Source organism: Hemitrygon akajei, chromosome 29 (assembly GCF_048418815.1).
Source record: "Hemitrygon akajei chromosome 29, sHemAka1.3, whole genome shotgun sequence".
Classification (NCBI taxonomy): domain Eukaryota; kingdom Metazoa; phylum Chordata; class Chondrichthyes; order Myliobatiformes; family Dasyatidae; genus Hemitrygon; species Hemitrygon akajei.
In genome coordinates this window covers 31,441,702-31,466,941 of record NC_133152.1, presented here as the reverse complement: position 1 = coordinate 31,466,941, position 25,240 = coordinate 31,441,702, and the positions used below count along the sequence as shown (strand labels likewise).

Sequence of the window (25,240 nt, the reverse complement as noted above, 5' to 3'; positions counted from 1 at the left end):
AATCAAATGATTTTTCTCTTTTTATTCTTTATTGCTTCCACCTGCTCTGTTTGTTCTTGTAAGCATTATGGAAATAAAGTGTGATTTTTCAGTTTTAACCAATGAAACGTAAGAAAAAAATCCCCAAAGCCCTCCTTGAAAATTTTTTTTACTTCTGTCAATAAAACTCTGTACAGGCAATAAATCATGTAGAATTTACAGTATGCTACCAACTATTTGGCTTTAAGAATACCTCACATGGTTTACAAAATGTACACTTCACGACTATATATATCATTTGATTGTGGGATGTGCTGGTGAGAAAGGCCAGAGTCAAAACATGGACAGGAAAAGGTGTGAAACTAAAGGTGTTTGTGACTATATTGAAGAAGTCAAAGCCAAAGAAATAATTAAAGGAAAGCCTGAACAAGCCAGTAAATGGTACACAGATGCACTTCAATGGTTTCCAGCAAAACTGCCTACACCTACATAGTGGACCAAGCAAAGAAAGAAAAAAAAATACAGCCTCAAGTTCTAAAGCAATATAATTTCTCCAATGGAAAATGCCATTAAAATGAACATAAAACATGAGAAAGAGGCAGATGTTTCTTATGGCTATTAATTGGTTAACAGTGCAACTGTGAACCATGTTGAATCATGCAGATGGACCTATTATGGGTAGAAGCTTCATGTTATACATAATAGAGCAGAACAATGAACACCAGAAGGTGTTAGGCTGGAACCCTGCTCAGTGTTAAGTTGAATGACTGTAACAGGAAGGGGCTAGGTGTAACTGGAATTGTTACCTTTAATATGATTGGAGGAATCATATTAAAAGGGGTGGAATGTCAGAAGTAGTTGTTGTTTAACACAGAGTGGCAAGTCCATGGGGGGTGGTGGTAGAGACAGATATATTAGGGACACTTAAGAGGCTCTTGGGTAGGCACAGAGATGTAAGAAAAATGGAGGGCTATGTGGACGGAAGGGCTAGATTGATCTTAGAGTAGGTCAGGACAATATTGTAGACCAAAGGGCTTGTGCTGTACTATTCCATGTTCTGTGTTCTATGAACTCAGTGTTCACACACCGACTTCGGTTCTTTGCGGGAATGGGACCCGCTCTCGGGGTTTCATGACTGGCCACTTCTCAATAAACCAAGGACACGGCCTAGAAGACTTGCACAGCTTCAGGGTTTCCGGATTTTGTGGCTCTGGAGGTGGGCGGACTCGAGGTCAGTGCCACCTAGTGTGTGGTGGGAGTACACGGAAGACCGTAAGCAGCACGCTGGCTGCTGGCTGTGTGCCTAGAGACCCGAGTTCTTTGGGCACAGAAAAAGTGATGCAACAGACTTCAAACATTGTAAATCAGCGAGTTGTTTGTTATGTCTCCCCTCTTGCTGTGAAATGGGGACACCTCTTTTTCCCTTATTCGGGAGAGAGAGAGAGAGAGCCTGTGGTACGTCAAATTACTGGGTGAAAAAGTATTCTTTGGGGTATTTCAAGTCTGTGTCTTTATTGATACTTTGCTGCACGCTTGAGTGCTCGGTGGGGGGTGCTGATGATTTTTTTGCTGGTGGGGAGGGGGGTCGTGGCTTTGTTGCCGCTTACGCGTGGGAAGGGGGAGCTAGGGTGGGGCTTTGGGGTTCTAGCATTTAACTGTCATTCATTCTTTGGGGCACTCCTCTGTTTTCGTGAATGGTTGCGAAGGAAAAGAATTTCAGGATGTATATTTCTCTGACATTAAACGTATCTTTGAAACCTTTGAAACATATGGGGGTGGGGAGAAGATGCAGCAGGGGTTATGAAGGCTTCAACTCCTGGTCATCATTTAATGATCCAGTTTAAGGAATGCCAGCACACACCGAGAGAATGGGGGTCACGCTTAATCATTATGAACAAGTCTAACAATCTGGTCTCTGTTGTAAAAATATTACCTCCAAGGTTATAGGTTGGTTAACCATTACAGGGACCTGATCACAAAATTCCCCCTGGCACCCTAGTGTGGTAGAGATGGAATTCTACTCAGTCAAGGGGATGAAATATTAAACTAAGTTGCCTTATCAGGTGGACGATAAAGGACCCATTACCCCTTTCTGAAGAAGAGCAGGGATGATCTTCCCTTTACTTTCCCCTTAAACTTACATCATTATATTATCATAATGATATTTGTGGAAACTTAATATCCAGAAATAAGACCCAGTATTTCGTAAAGTATAAAATTGGCTATGCATCAACAATATAGTATAAAGCTTTATTAAGCTTTGAGGCGGATTAGGATCATGAAATATAAAACATAAAAGAAAATTCTTTTCCCTTCTCTTACTGGGGCTAATGGATTGTTCCGCTAGAAACTGGTGTTGACTTTGGATGAATGGCCTCAAACTCTTCCATAATAATTCTATAATTTTATAATTTTCTTCACTGCTTAATTTAGACTCACATAAGAATCGAGTTTCAGGTGAAGTCCTTCTCCAAAAGTCTCAGTTTTAAGAAGCAGAAGAGGAAAAAGAGAAATATATTGAGGCAGTAGGGCTGATGCTGGTGGACAGAATTAATAGAAAGATTAAATGATTTTTCTTGAAGAGATTAGATGCAACACTTGTCACTGCCACGATGATGAGTATCACAGCCAAACATCCAAACAGAGAGCAGAGGCACAAGAAGCTACCCAGAGCTTGTTTTTGTACCTTCACCCACCTTCGGAACAACGTGCCCAACAACCTGATTATGTAAGGGCTCTGTTTGGAACATGTCAAGCTAACCCAGTGCTTTGGTGAACTGTAAACAGGACAACATAAAATATGATCTGCATAGGATTAAAGAAAGGGATTTCAGCTGTACAGTTAATCTTCTATGTTCTGATAAACATTGGGTTGAAATGCTATCAATTTCTGTCACAACTAATACCAGGTTTTGTGCTGTGTAACCTGCCTAGTTCTATAGCCTATCTGTAAACCATTGTGCCCCGTGCCATTCAATCTGTGCTAGCAAATTAAACATATTTGGCAAATTGCAGCATTTTGTATTAGTGTGAGAGCTGAGAGGTTTCAGCAGAATCTTATTGACAATGTAATATTATTTATCTTCAACACAAAAGGCTGGCAGGAAGAGGCAAAAGATTATTTTTCATAAATCATCAAAAATATGCTATCTACTTAATCAATAAAAGAGTTACTGGCAGCTTCCTAGGCGGCTTCTTTCTTGAAGTGCCACTACATTCCCACTGTAGCATTGTGTCATTCAGACCAGACAGGGACCTAATACGATTCTTGCATTGACGGATACTTTACTCAGCCACTGCCACTGTAGGCGGTTGCACTTGGCTGGAGAGGGATGGGATGGTGAGGCAGATTAAAGCTCCCCCACTTTTTCTCAAGACTACTGTCAAGTAAACCCTTTTGAAAGACATACGTATATAGATGTCATGTGATGACATGAACAGGCTTACTTGTGCTTTTGCTATAAAAAAAATAGCCCGAGAGTACTTCTAATCCAACCACACATACAGCTACAGGACCCGACCAATGGAAATCTTCCACATCCACATTGCAGACATGGAGACTAAGGGAGGCACCAGCTGTTGAGAGGCAAGTAACTATAGAAAAGCAACAAGCTGTGAAACATGCACTGCCCCAGGGACAGCAGTGCACATGGATACTCCATCTCTATCCACACTGAAACCACAGATGTGTGACATGTATTTGTGTCTTATAAGTGTCGTCTATATTAACTCTTTCACGGTTATTAAACTCCTGGCATTGAGCATCTCACAGTAGATCATTCAGACACAGATAATGCCTGAACAACTTTCTGCCATGCAACAGATAGAATCAGTTCGTTTCACCAGAACTTTCTATCGTTTGATGTGAACAGACCTGATTTTGTAACCGACCCTGCTCTATTGGCTGATGTTGGGCAAAGTGGGAAGTTGGAAACAAAGAGGAAAGGTGGGAGAAATTTCTAATCCAAAGCAAATAGATCTGCTGAGCAAATCATTAGGGAAAGTCATTACAGTGAAGAATACACAAGGATTCACACACATTTAAATGCATTTCTGGAAAGAAATAGGGGTCTGGGCCACAAGTCCTGCGAGAGGTCCTAACCAGCTTTACTAATAATTTTATTTCTACTTTGCCTTTTGAATATTGTAAGGGTAGGGAAAGTGGTTTTCTAGGTGCTGTTGATTGAAATATTTTAAATCAGAAGATCAAAATCAATTAAACACCTGGAAATTAATGAGAATATAGACTTATACATTTATAGTTAGGCTCCTTGGTATATACCTTGAGGACTACATATACTTATGGTTTTGAAGCCCTTTGTAAGATAGGAATGAAGGAGAGTTTACTAATGACAAAGTGTCCTGCCCATCAGGTTTACTGCACTTTTCTTGTCTTCCTAAAAATAATTAGATTCTCCTGCTGCAGACAGAACTGGCTCATTGCCCAGGCTGGGTGTGGCCATTTTGCAGAAAAGACCCCAGGCCTCCAAATAACAAAGAAAGCAGGTGCAGGACATGGGCTCTGCCAATAAGATATAACGAGGTGCAATTACCGTAGAGAGCTCCTTCCTCCTGATGTTTTGTCCCTTTACCTTCATTGTCATATGAGGGGTCTGGTGTACCTGGGGAGAAATAAACAGCTTTCATTTAATGGTTTCATTTCTGTCAGTGCCATGCACTCTACACAAGCAGTTTGAGGGCCTGTATTTGTCAAAATCAAATGGATTTACTTAGATTAACCACTTATTCTTCGTATGGATAAACAGAAGTGACATGCTTATGTGAGGAGGAATGAAGCAGAAACGAGGAAAGCTTGTTGATAATATTTCCAATCAAATATCTATTGATTAGAATTTACAGTTTCTTTTAAATTGGTTTCTAGCACAGGGTGTAAACCAGTCCAACTCAAAGGTGGAAGAGATCAAATCACAAACAAGAGAAAATCTGCAGATGCTGGAAATCTGAGCAACACACACAAAATGCTGGAGGAGCTCAGCAGGCCAGGCAGCATCTATGGAAAAGTGTACGGTCAACATTTCTGCCTGAAATGTCGACTATACTTTTTCCCATAAATGTTGCCTGGCCTGCTGAGTTCCTCCAGCATTTTGTGTGTGGAGGAAGAGGACAGGCACTGATCCTCAAGGGAAAGAGTGAAGAGAGAGATCAAAGGCTGTCTGGAGAGAGGTGGAATTCAAGGATGCTCTTTAAGGTGAAAATAGTAATTCAGGGAGTTTCACACAATCGGGAAAATCAGGGCGAGAATATTTTCTAAACAATTTGCTGTGTAGAAGAAAAGGAACTCCGTCCATGTACAGGTGTAAAGTTATTGCACAATGCTTGTAATCAAAAAAGCATGTGGAATATTGTCTATTTCCTAAAGAGAACTGGACTGTATGTGGAGCATACAGTTCTGCTCCCCTAAACCTTGGGCAGATACCCATTTGACACTCATGAACCTCAAGAAGGATATACTGCCCTTAAAGAAGGGACTGTGTAGAACCAGAATGACTCCAGGGTTTAAAGGGTTAAATTAGAAAGACAGCATCCATAAACCTGGCTTGTATTTCCTTGAGCATGGAAGGTTGAAAGTTGATCTAATCGAGATGTCTAAAATGATAAAGAGATCCAATAATCTAGATACTGAGAAACTATTTCCTCTGCTCAGAGCATTCAGTACATGGGACATAATCTTAAAATTAGAGCCTGGTTTTTCAGGAGTGAAATCAGGAAATGGCTTTTCACACAAAGGACAATGGAAATCTGAATCTCTGTCCCAAAGGCTGTGGATGTTAGTGCCTAGCAAAACTTTTCAAAAGTTCAAAAGAGCACCACATGCTTTAATTGATGTTGGTAATAATAGAGAACAAATGCTGAACATGTACTTTTGACTTCCTTAAGTATTTTAATTGATGTCTTTAACTTACTTATTTTGATTTACTAAAGTCCATGCAAATACTTTCATTCTCACAATTTACAATAACAAACCACAAGGAACTATAGAATTTGGAACTACAGAAGAGGCCAAAAAAGTCTTCAAAAAGCCTTGGCCATATTTCCAATATTCTGTGTCAAAGCTTGATTTAATTTGTTGAGGAATATTTTAAAAGAGAACAGACAGTAGGAACGGATAGAAACTTTAGAAGTAAATTCCAAAGTTTTGGGCCTTAGCAGTTTGTAGACCATGAGTGTGATTGCTGAATGGAACATCTGTTGAGACAGTTTTTGATAAGCTCAAATTTTTCAGGCCCATAGGTTCACCAGTCACATCCTTGGTAATTTTTAAGTTCTTTTTTCTTTTTGTTAAGAGCACCAGTGCTTTGGATACTTTTTTCAGCATGATGAAAGAGATTAAAGGCTGAGTGTGTCTGCAGTTTAAGTAATAATGTGTCTGTGTTCCACTGTAACTACTCATTTTCACAGTTATATTTAAGCACTACTGTATATTTACACAGGCTGTTTTTTGTGAAACTGTATATTAACACACAGGAAATTTATCAGGGTATTGTGAAGGCTGGACAACTTTTAGCAATAAGATACACTGAGGTTGAATTCCATAGAGCAGAGAAGGCTGATAGAAATACAACTTAAGTATATGAAATTAATTAGGGGCCTAAATACATCAAATGGATATAGGCAACTTAGCAGATCTGTTGAATATAGGAGACACAAAGTTAAAACATTCCATGCAATTATTAGAAAAGTTGGAGATTTTTAGTTTAGCGTTGCCATCAAGCACCAGCTTTCTCCTGTTGGTTGTTACAACATGTTCAATAAGGTAGCACAATGCCATACTCTCTGAGTGACATCTTCAGACAATTTCCAGGACAAAAGTATTCCAGAAAGTATCCTAACTTGTATCAATCAGCACATGAAGAGTGAAAGGTGAGCATGACATCTTAAAATAATGTCAGAAATCTTCAACAATGGCTTTTACACAGTGTTCAGATGGTCATTAATTGAAGACTTAGCCAGCAAGATGGCATACAGTCTTTCTGCTGAGAGCTTGCAAAGGTAGTGACAAGTCAGTATTTAAGAGGGAGATTGAAAATCTGGCTGACTGGTACCACAAAACAGCAACCTCTCACTCAATTAAAGCAAGACCAAGGAACTGATTATTGACTTCAGGAGGAGGAAATCAGAGGCTCATGAATGAGCCAGTCCTCATCAGGGGATCAAAGGTAGAGAAGGTTAGCAAATTTGAATTCTTCAGAGTTATAATTTCAGTGGATCTGTCCAGCGCAAAATGCCATTCCGAAGAGAGCAGTGCCTCTACTTCCCTAGAAGTTAACAAAGATTTGGCCTGACATCTAAAACTATGACAAACTTCTATAGAGGTGTGGTGGTGAGCATATTGACCAGTTGTATCATGGCCTGGTATAAAAACACTAATGCCCTTGCACTGAAAATACTACAAAAAGTAGTGGGCACTGGCCAGTCCATCACAGGTAAAGACCTCCCCATTTTTGAGCACATTTACATAGACCGCTGTTACAGGAAAGGAGCATCCATCATCAAGGAACCCTACCTTCCAGGCCATGCTCTCTTCTCACTGCTGCTATCATAAAGAAGGTACAGGAACCTCAGATCCAACACCACCAGGTTCAAAAACAGTTATTACCCCTCAACCATCAGGCTCTTGAACCAGAGGGGATAACTTCACTCGCCCCATTACTGAACTATTCCCACAACTTATAGACTCACTTTTAAGGACTCTTTATCTCATACTCTTGATATTTATTGCTTATTTATTATTATTATATTTTTATATTATTTTGTAGTTGTACAGTTTGTTGTCTTGCACATTGGTTGTTTGTCTGTTCTGTTGGGTGCGGGCTTTCATTGATTCTATTGTGTTTCTTGGACTTACTGTATATGCCCGCAAGGAATTGAAACTCAGAGCTGTATATGGTGACATACCGGTATATGTTCTTTGATAATAAATTTACTTTGAACTTTATGTTGAGAACTTGCAGCAAAGTTAATGGTGATCAGACCTTTAACAACCCTCAGGCAGGCCATTTCCAGCACACACTTAAACTCCTTTAAAGGCAAGCTTAATGGAGCAAAGGTGCTCAAACCTCACCTTGGACTCCTCAGAGTTCTTCAGCACTCAAACTCTATCTCTATTTCTTTGCTTAAAAGAAATTCAACAGGCTAGCAAGGTTGCCCTCCTATTATTTCGAATTAATATAATTTATAAAGAAATAAATCATCATATATTTCACTCCTCCCCTGCTGTGTCCAAACTCTCTGTCCTAGCATTAGTAACACCTGAAGCCACATAACCTATCAGTATCACAGGATCAACATGCACACCCTGACATTTTCACAATCCTTTTGGGGGATTTTCACCAGGACAGCCTGAAAAGTTCATTAAATGATTACCATCAACAAATTACTTGTAGTATCAGGCGAAACAACACACTGGACCACTGTTACACCACTATCCTACTGTGCTATTCCACGCCCTCACTTTGAAAAGTCTGATCACCTGGCTGTATTTCTACTCCCAGAGTATAGGCAGAGACTGAAGATGGTAGCACCAGTAGTGAGGACCAAAAGGGTATGGACAAGGGAAGCAGAGGAGTGCTTACAGGACTGCTTTGAATCGGTGGACTGGACTGTATTCAGGGATTCATCTTTGAATCTAGATGAGTATGCGACAGTTGTTACCAACTTCATTAAAACCTATGTAAGATGAGATGAGTGTGTGCCTACAAAAACTTGCTGCACATTCCCAAACCAAAAAACCATGGATGAACCAGGAGGTATGGCATCTGCTGAGGGCTTAACCTGTGGCATTTAAGTCTGGTGACCCAGGTCTGTACAAAAAACAGTTATGACTTTCGGACGGCTATTTCAAGAGTGAGGAAACAATTCCAAGCAAGGTTGGAGGCAACATTGGATGCATGTCAACTTTGGCAGTGTTGGCGAGACATTGCTTCCTACAAAGCGAAACCCAGTAGAATGAATGACAGCAATGCTTCACTACCAGATGAGCTCAATACCTTCTATGCCCACTTTGCAAAGGAGAATATAATTACAGCTGTGAAGATACCTGGTGACCCTGTGATCTCTGTCTCGGATGTTAGGCTGTATTTAAAGAAGTTGAACCCTTGCAACTTCAAGGGTTGCAAGGGTTGCAGGCCCAAATGGAGTACCTGGTAAGGCTCCAAAAACATGCCAACCAACTGGCGGGAGTATTCAAGGATATTTTTAACCTCTCACTGCTGTGGTTGGAAGTTCCCACCTGCATCATAAAGGCAACAATTATACCAGTGCCTAAGAATAGTAGTGTGAACTGCCTTAATGACTATTGTTCAGTAGCACTCACATCTACAGCGATGAAATGCTTTGAGAGGTTGGTCATAGCTAGAATAAATTTCTGCCTCAACAAAGACCTGGACCCACTGTGTTTTGCCTATTGCCACAATAGGTCTACAGCAGATGCAATCTCAATGGCTCTTCACATGGCCTTAGATCATCTGGACAACACAAACACCTATCTCAGGATGCTGTTCATCGACTATAGCTCAGCATTTACCACCATCATTCCTACAGTCCTGATCGATAAGCTACAGAACCTAGGCCTCTGTATCTCCCTCCGCAATTGGATCCTTGGCTTCCTGACCAGAAGACCACAATCTATGTGGATTGCTGAGAATATCTCTTCCTCGCTGGCGATAAACACTGGTGCACCTCAGTGGTGTGCACTTAGTCCACTGCTCTACTCCCTCTATATCCATAACTATGTGGTTACTAGGCATAGCTCAAATGCCATCTATAAATTTGCTGATGATACAACCACTGTTGGTAGAATCTCAGATGGAGATGGGAGTGTGTACTAGAGCAAGGTATTCCAGTTAGTTGAGTGCTGACGCAGCAACAACCTTGCATTCAGTCTCAGTAAGATGAAAGGGCTGATTATGGACTTCAGGAAGGATTAGATGAAGGAACATGAATCAATCCTCATAGAGAGGTCAGAAGTGGAGAGAGTGAACAATTTCAAGTTCCTGGGTGTCAAGATCTCTAAGGATCTAACCTGGTCCCAACATATTGATGCAGCTATAAAGAAAGCAAGACAGCAGCTATATTTCATTAGGATTTTGAGGTGCTTTGTCACCTAAAACACTTGAAAACTTCAATGGATGAGCTGGGGAGAGTATTCTGACAGGCTACATCACTGCCTGGTATCAGTGGGGAGGGGGATGGTGGCTACTGCACAGGACCAAAAGAAGCTACAGAAAATTGTAAAATTAGTCAGCTCTATCTTAGGTACTGGCCTCTGTTGAATCCTAGACATCTTCAAGGAGCAGTGTTTCAGAAAGGCAATGTCCATTATTAAGGACCCCCATCACCCAGGGCATGCCCTCTTCTCATTATTACTGTCAGGAAGGAAGAATAGAAGCCTGAAGGCACACACTCAGTGATTCAGGAGTAGCTTCTTTCTCTCTGCCATACAATCTCTAAATGGATTGAACCCATGAACACTCCTTCACTTTTTTCCTTTTTTTAATATATTTCTGTTCTTGCACTATCTTAAATCTATTCAATATACATATATATATATACCTACTGTAATAGACTTATTTATTTTTCTTCTTTCTATATTATCATTGTACTACTGCTGCTAAGTTAATAAATTTCACCACACATGCCAGTGATTCTGAATGAACCTGGGGAATGAGTGTCAATGGTCTAATTCACAGAGAAGGGCATCACAAGTGAGTCTGATCTGCCATTGTCAACATTCATTCAAGCTTTCTGGTTAAAGCTACTGAATAGTGATCAGAAGTAGCTACTACAATATTGCTATGTTTTCCTCATTCCCATTGAGGGGAGCTGAGGCCAATTATACAGCTGGCATCAGCTGACCCAGCACTGATTGGAGGTTGATGCCAACTGAGCCATCAGGAGTGATTAGATTAAATTTTATGCAAATGTTTTAAAGATAAATTCCATTGATGGAAGGCGTGATGTCTGGCAAAATAATTTCTATTGGAAGTGCCCACATTTGTGGCAAATAAATTGGATTTGAATGTAAGCACCTCTAAACTGTGAACAGTTAATTATGTCATTATTCTTCCACACCATCTGGCTCATTCAGAGACATCAGCTCCAAAGATGTGATCTTTAGCTCCAAAGGCAATTCTATTGAATCTATTTACTTAAAAGCCTGCTTGTCGTTAGATCTGTTCTAGTTTGTATATCCTAGCCAAACTAAGTAGATCCTATGTTAAACAGTTCATTCAAAGAATGTGAGTCAAGCCTTTTGGACTACGGTAGTCTATGACTGAGTACAATATGTACCCATACTCAGGTATGGGATGGATGGGAAATTAACAATTCAGAAGGTTAATTTGTTGCCAAGATTCTCAGCAAAGAGAAAATGGCTAAAGTTAAAAAGACAATGATCAATTTAGATCTTTCAGCTTGTCATTGCCTTTCATAAAACATACTGATCTTTAAATATGACAGTAAGTCTCATTCACATGCAAGTGAGCATATATACGTAATTTATAAGGATCCATTTAGCAGCAGTTATAATTAAACAATTCTCCATTTCAATGAACAAAAATGTCAAAGATTTTGTAATAAATGTTACACATCAAAATAGCATATCTTTAGGGTGCCCCTTTGAAGTTGATTAGAACAGAAGTTGTCTCTTGTGGCTCATCGCCCAGGCAAGGCTATTTATGAATGAGCTCTCTGAAGCTCACTTTGCCTAAGGGCCAGTCCATGGATATCACTGAGAACGACCAGAGAAAGACTGACTTTGCCTTTCATCTCTTTGCCTCTTCTCTCCTGGCTTGCACAATCAATCTGTGAACATTCATGATGTCAGAGCAAAGGCACCAGATTTTCTCTTTTGGGAGATGGTACTGGGTTTCAAGCAGAATTCCTTCCACAAGCACCATCCCCCGCAAACTTCAACAGCTGCATAGATCTGCTACGGATAAGCTGAATGTGAGTCACTAACAGTCAAATCTATTTACTTATGGACAAATCTATTTATTTAAAGAAGAAAGCATATCAACTTAGTCAAGCAAGATGGTCCATAAAGTCTGCCAATTTGAGAAAAGTGCAACTGAGAGTGATCTCAGGACAATCTATAGATGCTGGAAATCCATAGCGCATACATGAAATTCTGGAGGTCAGACAGCATCTATGGAAAAGAGTAAACAGTTGTTTCAGGCCAAGACCCTTCATCAAGACTGGAAAGAAAGAAGTCAGAGTAAGAAGGTGGGTGAAGGGGAGGAAGAAATATAAGGTGGTAGGTGATAGGTGAAATCAGATGAGAGGGAAGGGGGTAAAGTAAAGAGCTGGTGAGTTGATTGTTGAAAGAGATAAAGGGCTGGAGAAGGGGAACCTGATAGGAGAGGACAGAAGACATGATGAAAGGTCTCAGCCCAAAACGTCGACTGTTTACTTTTTTCCACAGATGCTGCCTGACCTGCTGAGTTTCTCCAGCATTTTGTGTGGATGCTCAGGTCAATCCAAAATCAGATGAATGGGTAATGAAGTTAAGCAGTTCATTTTTTTTTTGGTTAAGTGACATTAGTGTACAAGGTCCAAAGATCAGTTTAATTTGGCATTGTGTTAGGCACAGATATCATGAACCAAAGGGCCCTGGTCCATAGTGCTGTCCTGTTCTATGTTCTATAAAACTAATGGCAGCACACCAACTAAGAACCATTTGATTGTTGCTGAAAGTTTTCCCACAGTGCTAGCATGGCTCTGGTGGTCATCCTTTGAGTAAGAAGACTGTGGCTTAAAGTCCACTCTCGGACCTGTACACATATTGAAATTCTACAGTTGCATTGCTGCTGTCTGATATAGACTCCTGCTGGCTTTGTGTGGTGAGTGGTTGCACTTTTTATATATAGAAAATTACTTTGGTACCAAAGCAGTGGTAATTGTACCCATGTGGATGGTGATTTATGCACTAATACTGTTCTAACTCTGAACTCCAAAAAATCCCTGAAGGCAGTTTGCAGGTCTGGATTCATAGTATTTGAGAGTTACCTTAATGCTCATGGTTTTGTTTATGCCAGACCTACTCCCAATCTATTATTAGTTAAGTTGCTATTGGTTCTGAATGGCATCAAATGTATAAATGCACAATTGTTATGAAAGAAATGCCAGACTGGTGAGAGCATTACTGCACGGACAGCTAAAGCCCAACACAAGTATGCAGAACTGGCAGGTTGTAATACCAGTCAATCAGCATGCAATACTGATTTGACATCAGTATTCTCATTTTAGAGTTCAGTGCCAACAAAATCCCTCTTAAAATCATATAGAGTTGCATATGCATTCAGCAGCACAGTGCTCCATTCCACAACCAAAAGTTATTTTTGAGGTTAATTGCTGATGGATTTCTTCTGGTTTGATGCTCTCTAGTAACTTTACACGACTGCCTGGCTAAACAAACTTTAGCTGCCTCCTCAGTGTTTTTTTTTCTTACTGACATCACAAATGGGAGAGTAAGATAATGTTTGCAGAATTCAGATCTATTTGCAACTTTTTCAGATAACAAACCATTAGTAGGCAACAAGATCTGGACAGTATTCAAGCTTGGGCAATCCAAGAGCCAGGTATAAACATAATCATCTTCCCTTCATATTCAGTGGCTTTATCATCACCAAATTTATCTGTGCCTGTAACAAGATAATTATTGGACCTGCCACTTAATTACTACGGCTACAGGGGTAAGTTCAAAGTTCATAGTAAATTTGTAATCAAAGTACATACATGTCACCATATACAACCCGAGATTCATTTTTTGCAGGTATTCTCAGTAAATACAGAGAAACACAATACAGAATCAATGAAAGCTGCATACAAGATGGACAAACAACAGAAGGCAACAGACTGTGCAAATACAAAAAGGGAAAAGAAACAAAATAATGAGAAAAAACAAATAAGCAATATATATCAAGAACATAAAATGAAGAGTCCTTGAAAGTGAGTCCATAAGTTGTGGGAGTAGTTCAGTGTTGGGGTGAGTGAAATTCAGTGAAATTATCCCCTCTGGTTACCGCCGGTACTAGATTAACTCCCGACAGCACTGACACCAATCATCATGAAATGTTTTGAATGGCTGGTAAAGGCACATATCAAAGCTCCACTCCTGCCACATTGGACACTCATCAATATATGTACTGACAGAACTGCTCTATGACAGATGCCAAAGCATCTGTCATGCACCTGGCCCTGATACACCTAGAAAAAAAGGACACACATGTCAGAATGCTGTTTCTGGATTTCAGTTTGACATTCGGCAGTATTATCCCACACAGTAAGACCACAGATCTTAGTCCTCAGTCTAACTACACCACTGTGCAACCGAGTGTTGGACTTCCTAACCAACAGATAATCAGGATGCACAACTGCTCCTCCCTCCCCATCATCCTCAACGTGGCTGGCCCTCAGGGTTGTGTGCTGAGCCCACTACTGTATACTCTACTCATACATGATTCCACGGCCAAACCCTGAGTAATCATATTGTCAAATTTGCTGATGACTTGATAATGGTGCGGTTCATCACTAAGATGAGATGGCCTACAGAGAGGAGATGGAAGAGCTTGAGGCCTGGTGTCAGGCAAATAACCTCTTCCTCAATGTCAGTAAGACAAAGGAACTAAGGAGGTGGTTATCGACTTTAGAAGAACTTGCACCATCCGCATTCCTTTTTACATCAGCCGCACAGCAGTGGAAAGTGCGAGCAGTTTCAAACTCTTGAGAGTGCACATCTCGCAAAACCTCTCATGGTCACAAAACGCATTCTGCACAATCAGAAAAACTCACCAACGCCTCTGCTTTCTGAAGAGCCTGAAGAGAATTGGACTATGCACATCCATACTCACGTCATTCTACAGATGTGTTGTAGAGACCATGCTAAAAAGCTACATCACTGCATGGTATGGAAACTGCACTGCGTCAAGCAGGAAGGCTCGACAATGAGTTGGGTAGTCAAAACCGCCAATGCATCACTGGCACTAGCTTACCTGCCATCAAGGGCATATATACAGAAAGGTGCTGGTAAAGGGCCAGTAACATTATGAATGATCCTACATACCCTGCTCATGGGCTGTTTGTCCCTCTCCCATTAGGGAGGAAGCTATGTAGTATCCATGCCAGGTCCACCAGACTCAAAACATCTACTTTCCCCAAGCAGTAAGGCTGATCAATACTTTCAGCTACTAACCTCCCCTCAACATCCCAACCACCACTACTTTATCATTTCCTGTCAGTCACTTTATGTACACAGACAAGAGAAAATCCACAGATGCTGGAAATCCAAGCAACACACACAAAATGCTGGAGGAACTCAGCAGGCCAGGCAGCATCTATTGCAAAGAGTAAACAGTTGACATTTTGGGCCGAGATCCTTCATTAGGACTATATGCACACTTTATATAGACACTCCTCTGCCTAGCATCACTTTATTAACATACAATCAATCAACATATATAACGTTTCATATGTATTTATATTTACTGCATTTCTTTTTTATTATTGTGTTCTTTATCTTATTGTGTTTTTTTGTTGTGCTGCATATGATCTGGAGTAACAATTGTTTTGTTCTTCTTTACATTTGTGTACTGGAAATGACACTAAACAATCTTGAATCTGAGTTCAAGAGGCTGGTGGTTGAGGGGTAATAACTGTTCCTGAACCTGGTGATGTGGGTGCTGAAGTTCCTGTACCTTCTTCCTGATGCCAGCAGTGAGAACAACACATGGCCTGAATGGTGGGGGTCCCTGATGATGGATGCTGCTTTCCATGTATGGAAGGTGAAAGACTGGGTATTAATGGAGAGAATACCATTTGGTTCCCAAATTCAGCACAGCTCTAACAATGCAATAAACAATAACATTATTATTTAGAATAAAGCAGCCTGTTTGACTTACTCTCTCAGTGGTTACAACATATACCATCTGAAAGATGCATCACAGCATCTTACTCAAATTTCTTTGACAACACTTCCCACATCTACAATATTTACTATGCAGAAGGCCATGGCAGCAAGTCCAACTCCCTTCAACGTCAGCCATTATCCATACTTGGACACATCTCACCATCGCTGGGTATAAATCCTGAAGTTCCTGTCTCAACAAAGTTATTGAAAGACTGCAGCAGAATGACTGAAGTAATTCAAGAAGGCAGCTCACCACCATCTTCTCGGTCAGGAATAAATGCTGGGGTTGGTTGTGATATACACATCCCCTCTGTGAACAGAATGAAAATACAGCTAGTTTAAAGTGGACCCAGTGTTTCACTGCTATGGGCTCCTGCTGAAATGACAAGCCACTCAAGCAATTACATTAATTAGCAAGCTGCTTGAAATTGATTTGGTTCAGATTAACTCTTCAATGCGGTCTCCACACCTTATTTCAGGAGCTATTGAATACATTTATTTATTTAGTGAGATACTGTACAGTTCTGAATAGGCCTTTCAAGCTACGCCACCTAACAACCCCCGATTTAACCCTAGCCTAATTATGGGACAATTTACAATGACCAATTAACCTACCAACTGGTACAACTTTGGACTGTGGGAAGAAACTGGAGCACCCAGAGAAAACCCATGGGGTCACAGGGAGAAAGTACAAACTACTTTCAGGTAGTGCCGGGATCCTCCTATATAACTAGATCTTCCTAATTTCTGCCATCCACACAGTTATCGTCAAAATCACAGAACTCTCTCAGCCTAGTGTTCTTCTTGGAAGTCAGTCACAGTACACTAGTAGCAATTTCACTCTTAGGCTGACAGTTCAGTGCTGCAGCTGCTGTCTTTTGAAGCCAACATTAAACTGAGACCTTACCTGCCCTTTCAGATGATATAAGTATTTTGAAGAGGAGCAGGTGAATTCTTCCCAGTGCCTTGCCAACATTTAACTGTTCAATTAAATCGCCAAAATCTTAACTATCGTTGATGTGATCTCTGTCAGCACGTTACATCTAATTTGATGATTGTGTGTATTGCTTTATAATGTCAAATACAGATAAAAGGTACTTTGAACTCATGATAAGTACTTTAAAAATCTTTCTTCATTCTATTTACTGTCAAAGTTGAAGTCCAAGTTTGACATCCTGCTTTTCTTGGTTTAGTGGACACAAAGTCTTCTGAACTGGACTGCAATACTGAACTGTTCCCACAACCTATGGACTCACTTTCAAGGATTCTTCATCTTATGTTCTTGATACTTATTGCTTGTTTATTTATAATAACTATTATTTTTTCTCTTTTTGTATTTATACAGCCTTTTGCACATTGGTTGTTTGTCCATTGTTATATACAAACTTTCAATGATTTTATTGTGTTTCTTTGTACTTACTGTGAATACCCACAAGAAAATGAATCTCAGGGAGGTATATGGTGAAATATATGTAATAATAAATTTACTTTGAACTTTGAAATAGTGATCAATATAATAATTTATCAAAACCAGCTTAATGCACCATGCATGTGCTACATTATTTTCAAGTGCAGTGGCTGCTTTTTTGTGTGACAACCTAAGAGTCATTTTATCCACAGTAGATAAATAGCTAGTATGTTGAAAAAAATTCCAATATTTCACTGACTAACACTTCCTGATTTTCACTATTCATCTGAGAAGACAAAGTAAAATTCAACTCAACATCTCCCCCTTCCAATGTTGATGCCGTCAATATTGCACTGGATTGTCAGTCTGGATTATGTGCTCAGGGTTTAGGAATGGTACTTCAGCTGTCTACCAATATTTAGATCAGTGTGTTATCCACTGAGCAAAGCAGACACCTGCAGGCCATTTGCATCAAAGCAATTGTGCTGCATAACCTTCTTGTCACCGTGGCAGGAATTGCTTGCAGCTCCTTTGACTGCATTGGTTCCTGAAACAGTCACATCACCATTTAAAGAGCTCCATTATTTTAAGTTACATAAAAGATTTATAAATCAGCCTTACGCTATAGATCCAAGTACAGGTTTGTGCCAGCATAGAAGATCGATAAGGTATGTTATGGCAGACTGGTGACACAGACAGCATCTCTTGTCTCCTTGTGAGGGTGTCAGTGGCTGCTGTCTGTGAGCTGCTGCTGTCTGGAGACAGAAGTACTGCCTTCAGTTTTCTTGCTTAAGCTCTTATCGTGTGTAATTCTGTTTAAACTCTCTTCATCAGCAGAGCAGTGTTCATTAAAAGCCATTTGAAAATTTTCATAATTTAGAATCAGAATCAGGTTTATTATCACCAGCATGTGTTGTGAAATTTGTTAACTTAGCAGCAGCAGTTCAGTGCAATACATGATAATAATAGAAAAATAAATAAATAACCAAGTAAATCAATTACAGTAAGTATATATGCATATTGAATAGATTAAAAATTGAGCAAGAACAGAAATAATACATATTTTAAAAAATGAGGTAGTGTTCAAGGGTTCAATGTTCATTTAGGATTCGCACAGCAGAGGGTAAGAAGCTGCTGAGTGTGACTCCAGGCTTCTGTACCTCCTTCCTGACAGTAACAATGAGAAGGGGGCACACCCTGGGTGATGGGGGTCCTTAATAATGGACGTCACCTTTCTGAGGCACTGTTCCTGGAAGATGACTTGGATACCGTAGAGGCCAGAACCCAAAATGAAGCTGACTAATTTTACAACTCCCTCTAGGTTCTTTCAGTCCTGTGCAATAGCAGCCACCCCAATACCAGAAAGTGATGCAACCTGTCAGAATGCACTCCACCGTACATCTAAGGGAGTTTTCAAGTGTTTTAGATGACAATCCAATTCTCTTCAAACTCCTAATGAAATACAGATAATGAAATATCTTGTCCTCTTTATAGCTGCATCAATATGTTGGGACCAGGTTAGATCCTGAGAGATCTTGACACCCAGGAACTTGATATTGCTCACTCTCTACTTCTGATCCCTCTGTGAGGATTGGTTTGTGTTCCTTCATCTTACCCTTCCTGTAGTCCACAATCAACTCTTTCGTCTTACTGAGATTGCACAAGGTTGTTGCTGCAAGACCACTCAACTAGCTCCTGCACACACTCTCATCTCCATCTGAGATTCTACCAACAATGGCTGTATCATCAGCAAATTGATAGATGGTATTTGAGCTATACTGAGCCATATAGTCATGGATATAGAGGGAGTAGAGCAGTGTGCTAAGCCCACCCCACCCCCCCAAGGTGCATCAGTGTTGGCCATTAGCAAGGAGGAGATATTATCACTAATCTGCACAGATTCATTGAGGACAAGCATACAAACAAAATTCAGACCAGATTCAAAGATCCTGAAATATGTTAATCGTCCAGAGGTTTTAAGGTAACAGACTCCTGTAAAAGAATCTGCTAGTGGCGCAGATCTAAATAGCTATGAAGTCCCAGACCTTTCCTTCTGAAATGCTGTCACTGAGGGGCAGAGTCTAATTTCTCTCCTCCTCCAAAGCCACCTCACTAGCACTGCCAACTCTCTAATATCCCCTCCAGAGTGATCATTCTGACTGAATCTCCGAAGTGAGGAACATCTGGTTATTCAGCAATAAAGTTTGTTGCATTCAAGCACAATGACCAATCACCCTAATTAAGAGCCCCCACATCAGTCCAGACTGGAATTCAAATCAGGTGTCTTTTGCTCCATGTGGCTCAAAGCTATAGAAATGCTTCAGGAAAAGAATAAAGTAAAATACTTAAATTCATATAGGACATTTTATGACCTCAGAATTCAAAAAGGCTTTTGAAAATTTGTTGTGAAACATTGCAGCTAATGTATTGTGGGAAATTGGTTGTCAATTGTGCGCAGCAAGGTCCTCAAAACAACATTAAGATATTGTTTTAGTAACTGACTCCGGGATAAAGGACAGCAGGAAGAAGGATCATATGAGTACTAGCGCTCCCCTGGGCTGTGCTCAGCTTGCCACTTATGCACAACTGTTCTGCTAGATCCAGTTGAAACCGAATCATCAAGTTTGCTGATGACACAACAGTGATTGGCCTCTTCAACAATGACAAGATGGTGTACAGAGAGGAGGTGGAGTGGCTGGTAGAATGATGTGAACACAACAACTTGAGTCTTACTGTGCACAAGACCGAAGAGATGATTATGGATTTAGGAAGGTGTAGGCCGACCACTCCTCACTGCACATACACAGTTCTTTAGTGGAGAGAGTTCGGAGCATCAAGTTTCTGGGAGTGAACATAATGGACAATCTCACCTGGTCCCTCAACACCACCTCTTTGGTCAGGAAAGCACAGCAGCATCTCCACTTCCTGAGAATGAGGTGAGTGAGGCCCCCTCCCCTCACTACATTCTAACTGATTTTTATAGTGTCCTGACCAGCTTCATCATCATCTGGTACGGGAACTGTGAGGCGTCTGACCACAAATCCCTATAAAGGATTGTGAGGACTGCTGAAAGGGGATCATCTGGGTCTCTCTTCAACCCATCAGAGATCTTTATCAGGAGCCCCATGTATGCAGAGCAATTAGCATTGTCAATGATCCCTCCCATCTGTCCAACAGTCTTTTTGACCTCCTACCATCAGGCAGGAGATACCGTAGCATTAGGACAAGAACTGTTAGGATGGGAAACTGCTTCTTTTCCCAGGCATAAGACTACTGAATTTTCTGCCACCACGCAGGTCTCGTCACATATGAAGCACCAGTATCATTATACTACTTACTTTTGACCTTGTGTCATAAATGCACTTTATTATTTGTTTTGCCTTGGATTTCCAGCATCTGCAGACTTTCTTGTGCTTATTATTTGTAAATTTACTAGTGGTAATATTACTCCATGTGTTATGTGTGTGAGTTATACATACTGTGTTGTGCACCTTGGTCCAGAGGAACATTGTTTCGTTTGGTGGTATACATGTGTACAGCTGAATTATAATAAATTTGAACTTGAAAACTTCTTCACATCCACCTGAGAAAGCAGGTAAGGCCTCGGTTTAATGTCCCACCCACTTTGAAAGTACAGCACTCCCACTGAAAATATCAGAGAGTCAGCTTGGAATTATGCTCAAGTCTTGGGTATGGGATTTGAGCTCTTTAACATTGTTGAGACAAATGAGAAAGTTAACACTGAATTACAGTTAATACAGGCTATATACAGAGGCTACAGAGCTGGTCGCTCATCAATAGGGAATGACTCTTAGCCTGTACTTAGCAAGCAGGACAACTAAAACAGGATAAAAAGTAGTACACAGGAAGAAATAAACTTGCTGGAAAAATACAAATCTCATTGCAATTCTCAAAGGATTTCTAAGTCACTGAGGAATTTACAAAATAAAGAGCAGTCCAAGTACTGAGAAATTAACTGCAATACGAAGAACTCGTACTTTGAAAATAAATTCTGCGTGGAACTGGCTGACACAATTATTATTTTTTTTCCCAGTGCCTGTGAACAATGTTTTACATTGCAAGCTCTCCCAGGATAGTTCACAATTGTGTGATTTTATTTTCCTTTATAAGTGCAGCTGCTTTCTACAGGCTCATAAAAAGATGCTCTGTCTACAATGCATGCTTGCTGTGTCTCAGAGAGATGGGTCTCCCATCCAAATGCATTATTCACATGTGCTTCCACTTCTATTTCTGGTGCACTTCAGAATGGTTAATACATCAAGTGCTGTTCCATAAGTGCACAAATCAATACTGGAGGAGCACTATGGCCGCAATATATAATAGTACTATCTATTTTGTCTAGTCAAGTTGCTGAATTTTTTTTAAAAAGTTGTCTATTTATTCACTTCAAATCTAGAACAATTAGAATGTTGTGGAAGATCCTTTGGAAAGCCTTTTAAAGTTGCAGCTTCCTCACAGGTTCCTCATAACTAATTGTGAGATTTACGTCTTCATGAAACTCAGTGAGCTAAACTTAAAATAATTGTTGCAGAACCTCGGGAGAAAAAGGGAAGCGATCACTGACTGCTGATCACGTGCCACATATTGAACTACAATTCTAATTTGCCCTAACTTTTTTAAGAACTATGGTTTGGCACAACTTTCCTGAAGGCACCAACCAAGGCTGATGCACATTCCTTGGGATGAGAGCATATTAAACTACAGTTTAAGATGGTGCTACCGAAAACGTGTGACGGCTTACTGGTAGTTTGAAGGCAAGAAATTTGACCAAAAGCATTACTAATAACAGTTTTTTAAAGTAAATTGTGGTAAACTATCACTGCAAACAATGAAGACGCAAGCAAAGGCAAAGTGAATTTGAGAGATGAGCCATACTGGTGTGCTGCAGATTGAGTTGGTGAGAGCGATTCGGAGAGGAGACATTGAGGCAGAGGAGTTTCGATGCCTGTCCAATTAACCAGGGTGTGAGGTTGGAATCACTTTAAGTGCTGAGCTGATTTGGAGAGGTCAAGAGCCGCTTCTTCGGCAGCGAAATCTACGCCTGAAGCAAATCACTGGGCAGCATCTTGTACAGCCAATTGGCACGGCAGAGCCTGGGTATGATCCACCATTTAGACAATTTAAATGCTGGCCCAAAGAGACTGGAAAGGCAAGGAGTCGAGAGTCAGGCTGATTCCGCTCACTCTCCCGCGATTTTCATTTCTGTCTCTGTGACACTGAGGCTGTGACCCTGCACCTGGCTTCTGTGCCTCGTGTCTGAGCTTTGTGGCGATTTGCTCCACTAATATGATGAACTGTTACCAAGGCTTTGGGTCTACTCTAGGCTGCTCCAGGGATTTGGATCTAAGGACTCAATTTGGTTCAGAATGCTGTTGTTGATACTCGCTTCTATTGTTTACATGATTTGTGTTTTTTTTCCCCTCTTTCTGTGTGCATTTGGGTTGATCTTTTTTTAAAAATTGGGTTATTTTTGGTTTCTTGCTTTGTGGCTGCCTGTAAGCAGATAAATCTCAAGGTTGGATAATTTATACTTTCTTTGATAATACGTGTACTTTGAATATCTCAAGTGCCTTACTCATACAGCTGCTCTTCGTGCAAAGCTATAGGGAGAAGAGAGAGCAAGAACCAAGCTTGCATCATTTTGGTCTTTACTGCTTGATATTACACCACGTAATGCCACTCTCATTTTACATTATAGGACCACATCACCAATTGTTTACTAATGGCAGTATCTATGCATTAAGAGTTTGTATTTGGACAAAATTAGTTTTTAAAATATTGGCTCAAAGTGAGAAAAAAATGTTTCAACTCAAAGTCTGTGCTATCCATCCAGAGGCTGTGTATAACGATCTTATTATTAACACAGCTCTTGACACAACCTGGTGAGCCCTTGACTGATTGTCAATGAAGTCCTTCCACTGGCATTTCAGGCCTGAAGAAACTCTATTTTCAGAGACAGCCAACATGAAATTCTTTAAAATACTTCCTCTGTGGAAGGGTGGTTGGGAAAAAAGATCAGAAGAAATAGGAGCAGAATTACACCATTTAGCTCTTGGTGTCCATTTCACCATTCAATCATGGCTGACTTTTTTCAATCTCATTCTCCCAACTTCATGTAACCTTTAACCCTCTTACCAATCAAGAACCTGTTAATCTTCTGCCTTAAATACACCCAATGACTGGGCGTCCTGTCCTCTGAGGCAACAAATCGCACCGATTCACCACCCTCTGGCTAAAGAAATTCCTAATTTTATCCCTTTATTCCTTTATTTTGGTGCTGGCCCTTGGTTCCTCGTCTGTCCTATTTATGGAAATATCTCTCTATGTCCATTCTAACCACGTTATCAGTATTTGGCATATTTCAATGAGATCCCTCTTCATCCTTCTGGACTCCAAGTACAAGCCTAGAGACAACAAATGCTCCCGATATCTCAAGTCTTTCATTCCTGGGATCATTTTGTGAATGTTCTCTGTCCTTACCAGGACTAACATTTCTTTCCTTACATAGGGAGCCCAAAATTGCTCACAGTATTCCAAATGCAATTCAACCAATGCTTCATGAAACTTCAGCAGTACACCCTAGCTCTTATGTACAAATCCTCTCAAAATGAATGCTAATATTGCATTTGCCTTCTTTACTACTGATTCAAGCTGAAGTCAACCCTAAAGGAATCCTGAACTGGGACTCTCATCCCCTTGCACCTCTGATTTCTGAATTCTCTCAACGTTTAGAAAACTGTTTACACTTTATTCTTCCGTGCAAAGTACATAGTCCCACATGTCCCTAAAATGAAGCAATGAGGATTTGAAATTAATGATAGTTGGGCAACCAGCTCAAATCATTCCAATTAGTTTAATTCCACTTGCACAAAAGCTGAAGAAACAGACATGAAATACCCATGTGGGAAAAGTAAAAATAAAATTATTTAAGTAAAGCAAGTTTGAGTCCAAACCAAGTAGAATTAGTTTTAACCAAGGGTTTCTTCAATTTGACTTCCTTCAATGCTTGCGTCAACCTGTTTCTCTCTGGGTCAACCTGCCCTCCATTAATGGTAACCTGTAAAATTCTGCAAAGTCAAGCTGGCCTAATCATTTTTATCAGAATTTTTCAGGGTGGCTAATGTCCATGAAAAGTTTTGCATTACTGTTAATAATTAAGCTTGAAATCGTAGGTGAAACACTAAGGTTGTGATACAGGACACTGTGATGAGTGATAAAAGCCTAGGAGAAAATGCGAGAAAGCAAATAACATGATGCTAAATCTGAAAATAGGTAGAATGCAGGGTGATGGAAGGAAGGAAGGAAGGAAGGGAAGTTCAAAAGGTGAGGGATGTCAGGAGAGAATATAATTAAGTGGTGTTCAGCATAGTATTTCAAAGATCTTAATTTTTCACTTGATCACAGACAATGGACAAAAAATCTACCCTTGTTTTCATGGTTGAGTGAATGACATCTTTATATAGTCCATATTTGTAGAATACAAACAAAAGGATGAACAAGTACAGTACTTCTAAGTTTATTGTAGAGGGGAAAATGGTCTATGATTCAGCTTGGGCAAAGCAGGTTAATAAATAAAACAATTTATAAAATGACCTATATAGACAAACAGAGATCCATAGAACATCTGTATTTTATCTAGTCCTGACGAAGGGTCTCGGCCCGAAACGTTGACAGTGCTTCTCCCTATAGATGCTGCCTGGCCTGCTGTGTTCCACCAGCATTTTGTGTGTGTTGTTTGAATTTCCAGCATCTGCAGATTTCCTCGTGTTTGATCTGTATTTTATGTTCAGATATTCGTTCTCAGTTATGGCCAATTTTAGTGACCTGTTTGGTTTTGAGTTAGGGAACGGAAAAATATGGCATAAATATTCCAGGTCCTTGGTCCTGACTTTTATTACGTGTATACA

At 40.2% G+C, this 25,240-nt stretch overlaps 1 protein-coding gene across 4 annotated transcripts in view; it reads right to left on the bottom strand.

The window, feature by feature from the left end:
- The window catches only part of LOC140718405 (MORN repeat-containing protein 1-like), a 253,380-nt gene that overhangs the window by 134,885 nt on the left and 93,255 nt on the right, over positions 1-25,240 (bottom strand). For 3 of the 4 annotated variants that reach the window (XM_073032116.1, XM_073032114.1, XM_073032117.1), the window contains exon 11: positions 4,533-4,601. The exons of the other annotated variant lie outside the window; for it this stretch is intronic. In XM_073032116.1, coding sequence (XP_072888217.1) covers positions 4,533-4,601 — 69 coding nt within the window. The remainder of the gene's footprint in view (positions 1-4,532; positions 4,602-25,240) is intronic. 4 annotated transcript variants of the gene reach the window in all.